The sequence below is a fragment of the Pipistrellus kuhlii genome, unplaced genomic scaffold (assembly GCF_014108245.1).
Source record: "Pipistrellus kuhlii isolate mPipKuh1 unplaced genomic scaffold, mPipKuh1.p scaffold_m20_p_30, whole genome shotgun sequence".
In the NCBI taxonomy this organism is placed as follows: Eukaryota; Metazoa; Chordata; class Mammalia; order Chiroptera; family Vespertilionidae; genus Pipistrellus; species Pipistrellus kuhlii.
In genome coordinates, this window is record NW_023425530.1 from 1,385,012 (window position 1) to 1,398,354 (window position 13,343).

At 53.3% G+C, this 13,343-nt stretch overlaps 1 protein-coding gene across 3 annotated transcripts; it reads right to left on the bottom strand.

Annotated features, from left to right (window-relative positions):
• Nucleotides 1-1,370: 1,370 nt before the first annotated feature.
• On the bottom strand, nucleotides 1,371-13,018 carry UBXN6 (UBX domain protein 6). Of its 3 annotated transcripts, none has more exons than XM_045589088.1 (10): nucleotides 12,819-13,018; nucleotides 8,136-8,299; nucleotides 7,407-7,462; nucleotides 6,259-6,387; nucleotides 4,844-4,941; nucleotides 3,968-4,043; nucleotides 3,236-3,320; nucleotides 2,768-3,118; nucleotides 2,417-2,565; nucleotides 1,371-1,897 (listed from the first exon to the last, which is right to left on the bottom strand). In XM_045589088.1, the coding sequence occupies exons 1-10, from the start codon at nucleotides 12,920-12,922 to the stop codon at nucleotides 1,769-1,771; spliced, it is 1,341 nt and encodes a 446-aa protein (XP_045445044.1). In that variant the 5' UTR covers nucleotides 12,923-13,018; the 3' UTR covers nucleotides 1,371-1,768. The 3 variants fall into 3 exon arrangements, with proteins under 3 accessions (XP_045445044.1, XP_036315824.1, XP_036315825.1); XM_036459931.2 differs by having other exon boundaries at nucleotides 12,840-13,017; XM_036459932.2 differs by lacking the exon at nucleotides 7,407-7,462 and having other exon boundaries at nucleotides 12,840-12,998.
• Nucleotides 13,019-13,343: the final 325 nt, after the last annotated feature.

Genomic DNA, 13,343 nt, shown 5'->3' on the forward strand with positions numbered 1-13,343 from the left:
TCCTACAGAGGCATTGAGCATGTGAGAGCTGAGATTTGGCAGAGTTCACACCATCCGACCTGGACTCCTGTCCTGCCAACCCTTCATATAGGGAGATTAGTGGATTGATTTTCTTCCTTCTGCCCCCATGGGAGAAGAGCCAGTAGGCATATCAGTGTGCAGAACAGTTCATGTCAGCTGGATACAACCAGACAGGGCAATGAGTTGTGGTGGCCAAGACTCCTCAGGTTTTCCGCTCCCACAAACACCCTGACCTCCAGGGCCCCAGGATGGGGCTGAGAAACATCCCAGTTGCAGGTGAGAACATGAGTCCTGGCCAGAACCTCCTACTGGAGGTAGGGTGCAGCTGAATACAGGTGTGTGCTCAGGATAAAGGCACGTGTTAAACATGTGAACACAACTACCTGTAAAGTATCCTTAAGCCTGTTTTAATTGGGTATCTGACAGTTTAATCCTAGCAGCAGTTGGGAACGGAGGGGATGGATCTAAGTGACAGGGTGAGACCATGCTGGGTTCCCAAGATATGGCAGCAAAGGAGACAAGCCTAGGTCCAACATCTGCTGGTGGCCTATGTGTGAGGCAAGGGCATGTATGGGGGCAACTTGCTTGCTGAGGTTACAAGGGATTATTGCTTTTTAAATCACATTTGGGGGCTTGAAGCTACATGTTTGTCATCTAGCTGGCAGTGGCCAGAGGACCAGCCACTAGGTCTCCATGCAGAGAAGAATCAAACAGTAACTGGAGCCAGCAGCCCACATGGGGGTGAGAGGGGAGGGGATGATCCAAGGGAGTGCTGAGGGGGCATCTTCCAGCCTGGGTATGACCAGGGGGGAGTACATTTGGTGCTCCTGGCCTTCGTTTCCACTTTACTTCCCTGAGGCTGTATCCCATCACTACAAATGGTAGCTTAAAAACGAAACTTCTTACAGTTCTGGGTATCATCAGACATGGGTCTCACTACTTTAAAATACAGATGTGAACAGGGCTGGTTCCTTCTGGAAGCTCCAGGGGAGAATCCATTTCTGTGCCTTTTCCAGCTTCTAGAGGCCACTGCACTCCTTAGCTTGTGGCCTTATTCCATCTTTGAAACCAGCATAGCATCTTCCCATCTCTTCTCCCTCCTCCTTCAACATATAAGAGCCCGTGATGACAATGGGCCCATCTGAAACCCCCAGGACAATCTCCCATATCAAGGTCCTTAATCACACACCAAGTTCCTTTTGTCACATAAAGTAACATTCACAGGTTCCAGGGTGAGGATGTGGACATGTACAGGAACTATCTGCAGGCCCTAGCCCCACAGCCTCGTTCAGCAAGGTGGGCTCATTCAGCGGATTTCCTGCACACACGGCTAGAATTCACCACCAGGAGACTAGTCAAACAGCCTGTTTATTTGGATTCAGAACTTAGTGTTACAGAACTCAGCCCAGGCCCAGCACCTCTATATTGTGCCACTATCACCAGCAGCTCCAGAGTACAGCCTCAGGGCCAGCCATGGGGCTGGACCCAAGCTGCAGGCCTATTCCTATCCAGGGAGGTGGCCAGGTCTGTCATGCCTGGGTTCCATTAACTAGGTTAAATAGCAGCTGGAGAACACTACTAAGGACAGCACAGCAGCTGCTGCTTGAAAGCCCTCGGTAGTGCTCACAGGCCAACCAGTGGCTCTCCCTTGCCCATGGGCTGGGCAGTCCCAGAGGAGGCTGGGAGGGAGAATAAGGACGTGAGCAGAGGTGGAGGAAGCAGGAGACAGACCCATGGGGCTTTTATTTCACGAGAGCTTCTCGATGGTCAACAGGAGCTCGGGCTTCAGGATCGATGAGTCCGGCTTAGCTCCCGCGGCCTTAATGTCCTCCAGCACTGCCATGTCCCACGAGAAGGTCAGGAGGGCTGAGGGCACCTGTGGGGGGGGGAGAAGCTTCTGCTTTGTTCTGGCCTTTACATTCAGAGCTCATCTCTACATTCAAATCTTCGTGTTGGAATCAGGTCCACACACTCCCAGGGCCACTCCCCGCCGGTGACACCAGGACAGCCTTCACACAGTCAGTCCATTCCTGAACCAGCGGCCCCTTCTACAGAGGACCTTGGCTCAGGGACACCTCAGATTTGGCTAAGACTATCTCAGTGCTGGGCAGCCGCCAGCAAATCCTTTCTTTCTTTTTTTTTTTTTAATCGCCACATTTTCCATCCCATCTGGGTTCTGCTCCTCAGAGGACTCTAAATAACACACTTGCTACCTTCTTTTCCACTTTAAAGGTGGGAAACTGAGGCACAGAGAAGTTACTCAAGGTTACTCTGCTAGTAAAGGGGAAGGCAGGACTGAGGGAGCCTGGTCCTAGGACATCTGCTCCTAGCACCACCCCATACTGAAGAGTGCCACCCTCATGGGCAACCTGCGCAGATTCAACTTGTCACTCACCAGTCCACACTCATTGAAGGCCAAGTTCTCATCCTCCGACAGCTTCTGCCCACATGAGGCCAGCAGCTCGAAGGGCAGCCAGTCGTTCTGCAGGGCCTCCCGGACAAAGCTATACAGTGCTGCCACCCGCTCCCGGGCATAGAAGGTGCCTAAGGGGTGGAACAGTCAGCATGAGGCTGGAGATCCTGGGAACCCCAGCCCAGACAGCTGAGCCCAGATGTAGCTCAGACCAGAGGCCTTCCACTCCTGCTGGAGGCACAGCAAACCCACAGATGCAGTTATACCACATCCACTCAGCCCATCAGCAGACACCACCTCCCAGGCCGCACCCTGCCCATGGGAAGCACACACCCTGGAGGAGGCAGCCATCGGGGAGACGGACACGCAGCAGTGTGTACGTGTACTTGCGCATCTCCCTCTGCTCCTCCTTCTCCCGCATGGCCTTGGTCCGCAGCATGCTCAGCCGCTCCACCGCCTCAGACCGGAGCTTCTGCTCCCGTTTGGCCTCCTCAGCCGAGAGGTTGAAGAAGTCAGAGGGCAGGTCGAACTGGGAGGCCATGGGTGAGGGCCGGAAGACACGGCGCTGGCGGTTCAGTGCGGCCCGCACAGGTTCGCCGCTCAACAGCTGCTCCTTGTGTCTTTCCAGGCTCTCGGGTTGGGCCAAGGCGGCCTCGCTTAGCACGTAGAACTCTTCGGAAACCTCTGGGATATGCAGGGATATCACTGTGATGTCACTGTGCCACAGGAGGAAGACCCCGAGCTGGACCCCCCACATTCCCACCTCCCGACTGGGCCAAGGCGCTTCTCTAACCAGCTTACCCTGATCCGGAACTGGCAGCAATGTCTTCTGGAAGCCAATGGCCTCAAAAAACTCGTGGGCCCCTTCCAGACAGTTAATGCGCTCCTGGGGGCAGAGCCAGAGTCATGCAGGGCCCTTGGGCCTCCTCAAGCCCAACCAGCCTTGCTGCCCAGCCCATTCAACCAGGCCCAGCACCTCCCTCTTTTAGAGCAGCTGCTGCCCACTGGACAGGATGAACGCCCCCGAAGCTGCCTAAGGACAGGCTGTCACAGCAGGCTACAGAGGATGTGGGACCCCAAAGGCCAACAACTGGGGTGAAGAGGAACTAAAGAGCCAAAGAACAGCAGGGGGGGGGGGAGATAAAAACTGGGGGAAGACTGCATATGATGGTGGGGGGTGGGCAGTGGGTGTCCTGCCAGCAAGCAGCACAGGTAACATGGGCCAGGGTGGCGGGACCCCTTGATTTCTCCACAGAAGCCACAAGTCTGTTTATATAAGAAATCCAGTGCCGATGTGATCCCAACAAAAGAAAAGTCAAAACATGCCATGGGTGGTGGGCATGCAGATTAAATATAGACATGGTGTATGACCTATGTTCATAAAACCCCCTCTCCACATGCTACCTCTGCCTACCTCAACCTGAAGCCCTTGGAGGAGCACTCCCACTGGCCCCACCGCCGGACTGGGCTTGTGTGACTGGGGGCCCGGCCACGCTGACTGCTCAGGCTAAAAGTCACTCAGCACATCCTCACCTGGAACACCTTATTCTGCAACTTGATCTTCCGGTACTTCTCCTCCTCAGGGTGCAGGTGGATATTGTCCAGGTACCTAGGGCAGAATTGGGGTCCAGGACAGGCCAGGGTTGTCTGACTGGCTCCTCTGTACCTCCCACCCCGATGGATAGCAACTCAGAACCACACCCAGGCTTGTGGTAAGTGTGATGTTGGGGGTGGGGGGTGCCATCACACCTCAGACAAATCATGGAGCCTGACCCCTGGTGCCAACAGCTTGGGCCACCATAGGACACCACTGCCCCCACCATTGCCACCTTGCCCCCTGAGACCTATCGCCATTCCTGCCTCCCCTGGAGGGCACAATGGAGGACAGGGCCAGTGGCCCACCAGTGTCGGCTTGGGGGCTCATGAGCAAAATGGACTTCCAGCCCTGGCTGGGTAGCTCAGTTAGTTAGAGAATTGTCCTGATATGCCAAGGTTGTAGTTTTTGATCCCCAGTCAGAGCACATACAAAAATCAACCAATGAGTGCCTGAACAAGTGGAACAACAAATCGATGTCTCTCTCTCCTTCCCTTTCTCTCTCTCTCTCAAATCAATAAATAAAATTAAAAACAGACTTCCAGCACTTCCTAACCTGCTTAGTCAGGAAAGTGGGGTGGGAAGTCACCTACTTCCCATTCTTCTGATGATCCCAAAGGGAAGCCAGGCCTGGAAATCCCCAATTCTGTAAACCCTTTTGGTTTACAAACAGAGGCCCGAGAGGCCAAGCCCCTTTCTCATGGACTCAGGGGCAGTGAAGGGTGGGGCCTGGCTCCTTCTGGGCCCCCTCAACAGGTTAAGCTGGAAGCCCAAGAGACTGGCCCCCCCAGTGGGGGGAGAGGACACCCACTCACTTGGCGATGGTGTCCACACCCAGCTTCACCCTGTCCCGGTCTTTGTTGAACGTGTGGATCTTCATGATGGAGGCAGCTACCGGGTCCGTGGAGAAGTGCTGGGAGGAGTGAGGAAAGCATGTCAAAAAGTGCTTACCTCATGGCCTGGAGGCCTCACTGCTCAGGAGGCAGCAGGAGTAATACTAGTAACAGTCTCCTGGTGGTCCAGCCTGTAGGATTTAACTTAATTCTATGGGCTCAAGCAGAAAAAAAAAGAGAAGCCCTTTGACAAATCCTTCCTAGACCTCAGCTCTGCCCTCAAATCTAGGAAAGATGGGGCCGTTGGCACCCCAGAATATGGCAATAGTTTTATTGGACAATAATGGTTATTGTCCTAGACAATCCTGCTAGGCCAGGGTAATCATAAGAGTCCATCAGTGAAGAGAACCAGAGAGATGGCAGCCGGACAAAGACTTGCCTGGCATCACTAGATGTGAAGGTAAAAGAAGGGGCCACATAATACAGGTGACCTAGAAGCTGGAAAAGGACAGGAAATGCACTGTCCACAGAGCTTTGGGAAGGAATGCAGCCTCCTGCCACTAGTGAGAGCCATGTCACACCCTGACTTCAGAATTCTAAGAAACTAGACGTGTGTTTGAAGCCCTCGAGTTTGTAGTAATCTGTACTGATGGTTAATGAGAAACTCAGACCCAGGGCAAAGATATTCGGGTGTTCTTTTAGTTCTTGCAATTTTTAAAATTATTTCCAAATTCAGTTTTAAAGAAAGAAAAGTAATGTTGGAGAGTTCTTTTTGTACTGATATAATGGCTGGCAGTTCCCATGTTAAACGTGAGTGGTACATTACCTTTTATGGAAAACAAAACAAGTGAAGGGGAGATACAAGTATGTCGGTAGTTTGTTTATATTTGAAATGTCTCTGAAAAGGAACTTAAATCACCCAGAGGCAGCATCCTGGACAGGTAACTGGGGGGTGGGGAGAAGGTGGGTTTTGTCTGCCTATCCTTTTTAAAAAATATATTTTATTGATTTTTTTACTGAGAGGAAAAGAGAAGGACAGAGAGTTAGAAACATCAATGAGAGAGAAACATTGATTAGCCACCTCCTGCACACTCCTACTGGGTATATATATGCCCACAACCAAGGTACTTGCCCTTGACTGGAATCAAACCTAGGACCCTTGAGTCCGTAGGCCATTGCTCTATCCCCTGACCCAAACCAACTAGGGCTGCCTACCCTGTTTGTATCCTGAATTCTGTATCACAAGTATTACCTCTTTGAACAAGTGGCAACAGACACAATATACACAGGTGAAGACACTATGAAGGCTCTGTACCAGCCGGCCTTACTGGGGCTTACTGAGGCAGCCCTGACCTGAAACCTCTAGGTGAGGTGAGGGGTGTGGGGCCTCTACTCACTGAGAGAATGGCCTCCTTGATTCGGGTGTCCCGCTGGTCCTTCCTCAGGACGTCCCCTGTGAGCGGACAGGTGAAGTACACGCCAGGCACCGCCAGGGGAGTTGAGCCTTCCTCTTTGGGCTCAGATACCTAGGGCGATGGGGATGAAAGTGTCTGGGCCTAGACAGTGGACAGAAGCCACCTCAAGTCACTGAATGCCACAGCCTTGAAAGCATGGCCCTGGGAGTCAGTCATCCCTGGTCCCAACGCTGTCCCCTCTACCATGAAACACCTTGGCCCGTGGCCGAGCCCTCTGAGGCTGTTTTCTTATCTGTGAAATGTCTCTGCAGGACCAGCTCAGAATTCAACAAGGTAAGAAGGAAAGAAAAGTGTGTGCAGCTTTGGACACGGTGCTCAGTCAATGGCTTCTGCTGTTCCAGTCCCTGCTACCTCGTAGAGAAGGGGCTTTGTGAGGAGTCAAATCACGGTGCCCTGGATGAATCCTGGCCTCTCTCTGAGCCTCAAGTCCTAGGCGGTATCTAGAGTCTCTTCTGCTCTAAAATCCAGGGAGAATTCCAGGGTTGAACTGCAGGAACATCCTTTCGGCAGAGGTCTCCTTCAGGATGGCCTCTGGTCCGCCAGGCTCCAGAGAGCCCTCCCACCTCCCAACAAGGCTACAGAGGCCAGTGCTTGGAGCCCGAGACGGGGTTCCCATTCTGTCCCTGCCGATTTTGAGGTGCAGAACTAAGTGCCTTCACCACTCTGAACCTCCGTTTTCTCTTCTGAAAAGTAGGAACTATAACAGAACTATAACCTCATGGGGTTAGGAAATTGGGGGAGGGAAGTGAACCAACAAGCTAATGAGGTCTAATCCTACCCTCAACACCCAAGCCTGGCATCATTAAGTGCTGAGCGTGGAGGTCCCAGTCAATATTGCACTCAACTACAACCTGCCTCCACCTTTCAAGGCCAGAGGTGACCTCTATCCACTCTGACAAGTCTTCTGCATCCCCCCAGCACCAGGTGCTACAGACCCGGCTGGGCACTTAGCTGGTGATGAGGAAGTGGCTGATTAGACAAATGTAGGCAAGAACTTGGGGGTTGGGGCCCCAGCTCCCCTGCCCCAGGCCACCCCTTAGAGTATCATGCTGCCATGTGGATGCTTTTACCATGTCAGTCCTTGAGCTCCCACTGACAGTCGCTTCAGCTGGAAGTTCCTTTTTCACTGGAGGAAGAAGCAGAGAAAGGTCAGTGTGGGGCCCCACCAGGGCTGGCCCTCAAGTCCTAGTCCTTCTAGCTTAAGGTCCTGACCCATCTTTCAGCAACAATGCTTTATGGCCCCAGGCTTCACCTGATCATCTGATGATGACTTTTCACCTCCTCCTCCTCCCTCCCTCCCACAACTTCTTCAACCTCCCTGACATACAGGGCAGCCAGACAACATCAGACCTCTATTCCTTTTCACCCTAAATTTCCCACTCTCACAGCTGTGATTTTAAAGCCCCTCAAAGTCGTCGGGATTATGTAATTATTTTCTTTTTTTCGTTTTTTTCTTTTTTTTAAAAATATATTTTATTGATTTTGTACAGAGAGGAAGGGAGAGAGAGAGAGTGAGTTAGAAACATCGATGAGAGAGAGTCATCGATCAGCTGCCTCTTGCACAACCCCTACTGGGGATATGCCCGCAACCAAGGTACATGCCCTTGACCGGAATCGAACCCGGGACCCTTCAGTCCCCAAGCCGACGCTCTATCCATTGAGCCAAACCGGTCTCGGCTATGTAATTATTTTCATCCAGGGCCAAGCACAGGATCTGGGGCCTGTGAACAGCCACGGACAGGCCTCACTCCACCTCCCCTCACCTCCCCCCTCTGCAACCCAAGGACAGCGCAAGTCACCCTGGTTCCGCATGAGGTCCTGTGATGAGGGGCCCCGAGCCCTGGGCTGCTTCTGCTCAAGTCGGGCCAGGGCTGCTGCTGCTGCCATCTGGGCCTCATTGGTGGGTCCCTGACGGGGCTGCTGGCGTGCTGGCTGGTTGGTTTTTGGTTTGGGGGCCTTCTCCCTGGGGAGAGACACAGGGAAAGTGATGTGATGTGGGTTCAGACAGAGAGCCTCTGCCCCTCTCCCATTTCTACTCCTGCCCAGACAGACCTGTCCCTTTTCCCCAGGCCCCCGCCCCGCCCCATGGTTCTAGCACAGCAGGACCACTGGGTAGATTTCACTCCCAGCTCTGCCACTTTGGACAAGTCCTGCAGTGGCCTAGATCTCAGCAGCATCATCTGTTAAGTGGGGTGACAATAGCGCCCACCCCGTACATGAGGGCCATCGGTGAAGCATGTGTGATAGCATCCTAAAGTCTTCAGGAACTGATGACACTCACAGGTATCATTCCTCCCCCTTGCTCTCTCCTAAGAATTTCCACCCTGACTGTCTAAAACAGTGAGCAGTTGCAAGTTTTTGTTTGTTTGTTTGTTTAACAATATTTTATTGCCCTGACCAGTTTGGCTCAGTGGATACAGCGTCAATGTATTTTATTGTTTTTTTTTTTTACAGAGAGGAAGGGAGAGGGACAGAGAGCCAGAAACACCGATGAGAGAGAAACATCGACCAGCTGCCTCCTGCACACTTCCCACTGGGGATGTGCCCGTAACCAAGGCACATGCCTTTGACCGGAATCAAACCTGGGACCCTTCAGTCCGTAGGCTGATGCTCTATCCACTGAGCCAAACCAGTTAGGGCAATAAAATACATTTTTTTTTAAAAGAATATTTTATTGCCTTAGCTGGTTTGGCTCAGTGGATAGTGTTGACCTTTGGACTGAAGGGTCCCGGGTTCAATTCCAGCCAAGGGCACATGCCTAGATTGCAGGCTCGATCTTCCCCCCAACCCAAGTAAGGGGCGTGCAGGAGGCAGCCAATCAATGATTCTCTCTCATCACTGATGCTTCTCTCTCTCTATCCCTCTCCTTTCCTCTCTAAAATCAATTAAAAATATATATGACATCTTTTTAAAAAATATATATATTTTATTGATTTTTTACAGAGAGGAAGGGAGAGAGATAGAGAGCTAGAAACGTCGATGAGAGACTGCCTCTTCGTCGATCGACCAACTGCCTCTTGCACACCCCCTACCGGGGATGTGCAAGAGAGATAGAGAGCTAGAAACGTCGATGAGAGACTGCCTCTACGTCGATCGACCAACTGCCTCTTGCACACCCCCTACCGGGGATGTGCCCACAACCAACATACATGCCCCCGACCGGAATCGAACCTGGGACCCTTCAGTCCGCAGACCAACACTCTACCACTGAGCCAAACCGGTTTCGGCTATGACATCTTTTTTAAAAAAAAGAATATTTTATTCATTTTTAGAGAGGAAGGAAAAGGGTGACGGGGAGAGGGGGACTGCAAAGGAAGAGAGGGGGAGAAGGGAGAGGGAGATAGCGAAATATCAATTGGCTGCCTCCTGTACACCCCTTTACTAAGAATTGAGCCCGCAACCCTGGCATGTGCCTGACCTGGAGTCGAACAGTCGACCTTCTGGTGCACAAGGACAAGGCCCAACCGCCTGAGCCACAATGACCAGGGCACATATGCAATCTCATTAACTGAACATAGTTTGTCTTCCTCATACCAACACCCCTCTGAGGGCTGTCTTGAGATCTTCTGCAAGCCCTAGTAGTTCTCAACCTTTCTAATGCTGCAACCCTTTAATACAGTTCCTCATGTTGTGGTGACCCCCAACCATAAAATTATTTTCATTGCGACTACATAACTGTAATTTTGCTACTGTTATGAATTGTAATGTAAATATCTGTGTTTTCTGATGGTCTTAGGTGACCCTTCTAGCAGTTCTCAACCTGTGAATCGTGACCCACAGGTTGAGCACCGCTGCTGTAGAGCCTAAGACCATCGGAAAACACAGATATTCACATTATAATTCATAATAGTAGCAAAATTAGTTATGAAGTAGCAGTGAAAATAATTTTATGGTTGGGGGTCACCACAACATGAGGAGCTGTATTAAAGGGTCGCGGCATTAGAAAGGCTGAGAACCACTGTCCTAGAGGGACACAGCTCAGACACCACAGAAGCCCTGGGTTAAGCATGGGACAAAGATCTGGTTTAATCCCTCCTCCACGCTAGGAAATGTGATGTGATGACCCCAGGGGCTGGATGGCTTCTTAACCTACTTAGCAGGAAAATGAGCTGGTTTTGAATGTCCCAGCAGAGAAATCCTGTCTTACTCACCTACCTCACCGCCTTCTTCTTTAAGGGTTCTCTCCCAGCCCCAGTAATTGGGATCATCTGTGAGAAGTCTGTAACACCTTCCCAAGAGCTCACCGCCTCACTCCTCCCACTCTGCTCAGATATGCAACAATAAGCCTCTTCTTGTTCCCAGGCTCCTGGGACCTGCTTCCTGCCCATCCCTGTCCCTCTCGCCAGCCTTCCCCACAGCCCAGAATATAATGCTGAAGAAAAAATGAATCACAGACACCCATCCTAGTCCCATGTGATATTCCGATCTTTCTATAAAAATGCTACTTTTCAAAACACCTCACCCATCCCCTTCGCGGCTCCACTGGGCAGCCAGAGGGACCCCTCTAAAACCTGTCAGTGCTTATCGCACCTCGGCACCAAGTCCTCCCACACCTGCCCAGCAAAATTCTAAAGCCACCCATGTCCCCATGGGCCATGCACAACCTGCCTATCTTCCTGGTCACTCTTCTCTCTCCCACTGGTCTCCCTGCTGCTGCTCACACAGGGCCAGCTGCTTCCTGTGCCTTCTGACTGGAATGTTCCACCTGGGGGTGGGATGAGGAAAGGAGGTCTGGGAGAGGGTAGAGAAGCTTCATGTATGTGCACGTGCAACCTCACTTCATCCGGCTCTCTGCTCCCATGTCACCTTCTCAGAGGCATTCCTGAGCCACCCAAAGGTTCCTCCCAGTACTCACTAGCCCCTGCCCCTGCTTATTTTTTCATGGCCCCACGCACCACCTGATATTTATAAACTAAATCATGCATTGGTTTCCTTTCCCATCTCCCCCCACCCCATAGAAGGTGAGCCCTGAGTGAGAATTTTGTCTTGTTTGTGCTGACAGTGTTTGACACACCCACCCTCCAGCTCACCCTGAGTCTCTTAACTCACTCCCAAGCATGTCACAAAAGCTTGCACCTCCACTCTGGCCCAACAACCACCCGCAGGGCCCCTATCTTCCTGTCACACAGTCCCAGCTGCCCCAGGCCCTACCTCTACCCACCACTTGTCAAACAAATGACTGGACCCTCTTGTCTGGCCCACCACTCTGCCGGGCCCCTCTTAAGCTGCCCTCCTCTCCCCGCTCAGATTCCCAGGAACTGATTTTGTCTGCTGTGCTTCCCTCCCTTACTCACGGACCTGGACCTCATGTATCTTTTCTGTCCCATTCGGCACTCTCCTCCCAAGAATCTCAGGAACCCCCAATCCTTATGACAGATGTCCTGAGGTCCTTGTCCTGTACCCACTCTCCCTCACCCACCTAATGATTCCCTCACCACCCCTTCCTGCCCTACTCCCTGCCTCTCCTGCTACCCCTCCCGGCCCCTACTTCTTCACAATCCCTTCCATTATTCCTCACAGGCCCCTGCCCAGGCTGCGGTCTTTCCTCAGCCACTCCCCCACAGCCCCCTCTGTAGCTCCCTGCAGCAGTCTCAGCACCTCCCAGGCTGCCATTGCCAATCCCATCCCCCAGTGGAGCTTCCTTCTCAGCCCACCAGCCTTGACAGTCTAGCATCCTCACCTGCTCCACCATTTCTCTGCCCCCGCCAAAGCACTAGCCCTCCACACACACACCCAGAGTTCTCAGTCTTGCCCCAGGCCCTTCCCTTCTCCAAGTCCTCCCCAGAAAGTCCACAGAGGCCTAAGGAAGGGACACTACCTCCCCTCCCCTTCCAGATCTCCCAAGGCCCTCCAATTTGCCTCATCCATCACCCACAAGACCTTCATCTCCTTCCCATCTCTCTCTCTCTCTCTCTTTCTCTCTCCCTCCCCCTCCCATACATACAAACACACACAGCTTCTCACCTTCCACCCCCACTCATTCTCCTCACACATCCTTAGGCCCCTCGCAGGACCCTCCAGTTCACCCAGACTTCTCAAATCCTTGCTGACCCAGGATTCCCTGGCCTTCCAGGCTCTTATCCAGGCCTCCCCGGCGCTCCAGAGCCGGGGCCCAGACCCCTCACACCATGGACGCTAAGCCTCTCGACTCTGCTTCCCCGAGGTCAGCCCCTAATCCCGGTCACCTAGATCCCTCCAAATCTATATGCTTCTCCCGGGGTCCTCCTCCGCTCCTGGCTTCTCCCTGATCACACGCCCCTACTTCCTTCCCAGGACTCTGGGTTCACCGCTGGCTCCCTTCAGCCCCGCCCCGCCCCGGCCCGGCCCCGCCCCCGGCCCCGCCCCCAGAGGTCCCCTTTCCCCTCACGCCCACCCGCTCCCCGGCCCCGGCCCAAGGTCTCTCCACACCCCCTGACTCTCGGCCTCCCGTCCTCACCCCTCGCCCTCTGGGCCTCCCCCGACTCTCCGCCCCCAGGCCTCACGCCCCAGCCCCCGTCACGCACGCCGCCGACTCCGTGAGCTTCTGTCCGGCACCCGCGCTCTTAAACTTGATGTCAGCCTTGATTTCCTGGAAGAATTTCTTCATGGCGGTGGCAGGCTCCGCGGAGCGGGGCCGCGGGGAGGGGCGGGGGGCGCGGGGCCCGGCGGAGTTCGTAGCAGCCAACAACCGGAAAAAAAACTAGGCGCTGCCGGAAGTCCCGCCCACGTGACAACCGTCCCGGCACGCCTCTCTAGGTTTCTTCGCTTCACGACCCAGCGGGGACACTCTGCACTCCCCGGCTGCGTCTCTGTGGTTTTTCCGGAGTCCGTTGCCAGGGACGACGAGCGCGCTTCTAGCTGCAGGCTGTGCTCGGGCTCCTTCTACCGCGTTCTCCTGGGAGAGGAGGGACTGGCCGACTGGGCTCTGCTCAGAAATCTTCTAGGGCTCCCAGCGATTATGTGATAAAGTCCCAATTCCATTGTGGGCGCATTCTAGGCCCCCCAATCCAGCCCCGTGGTCATACCCT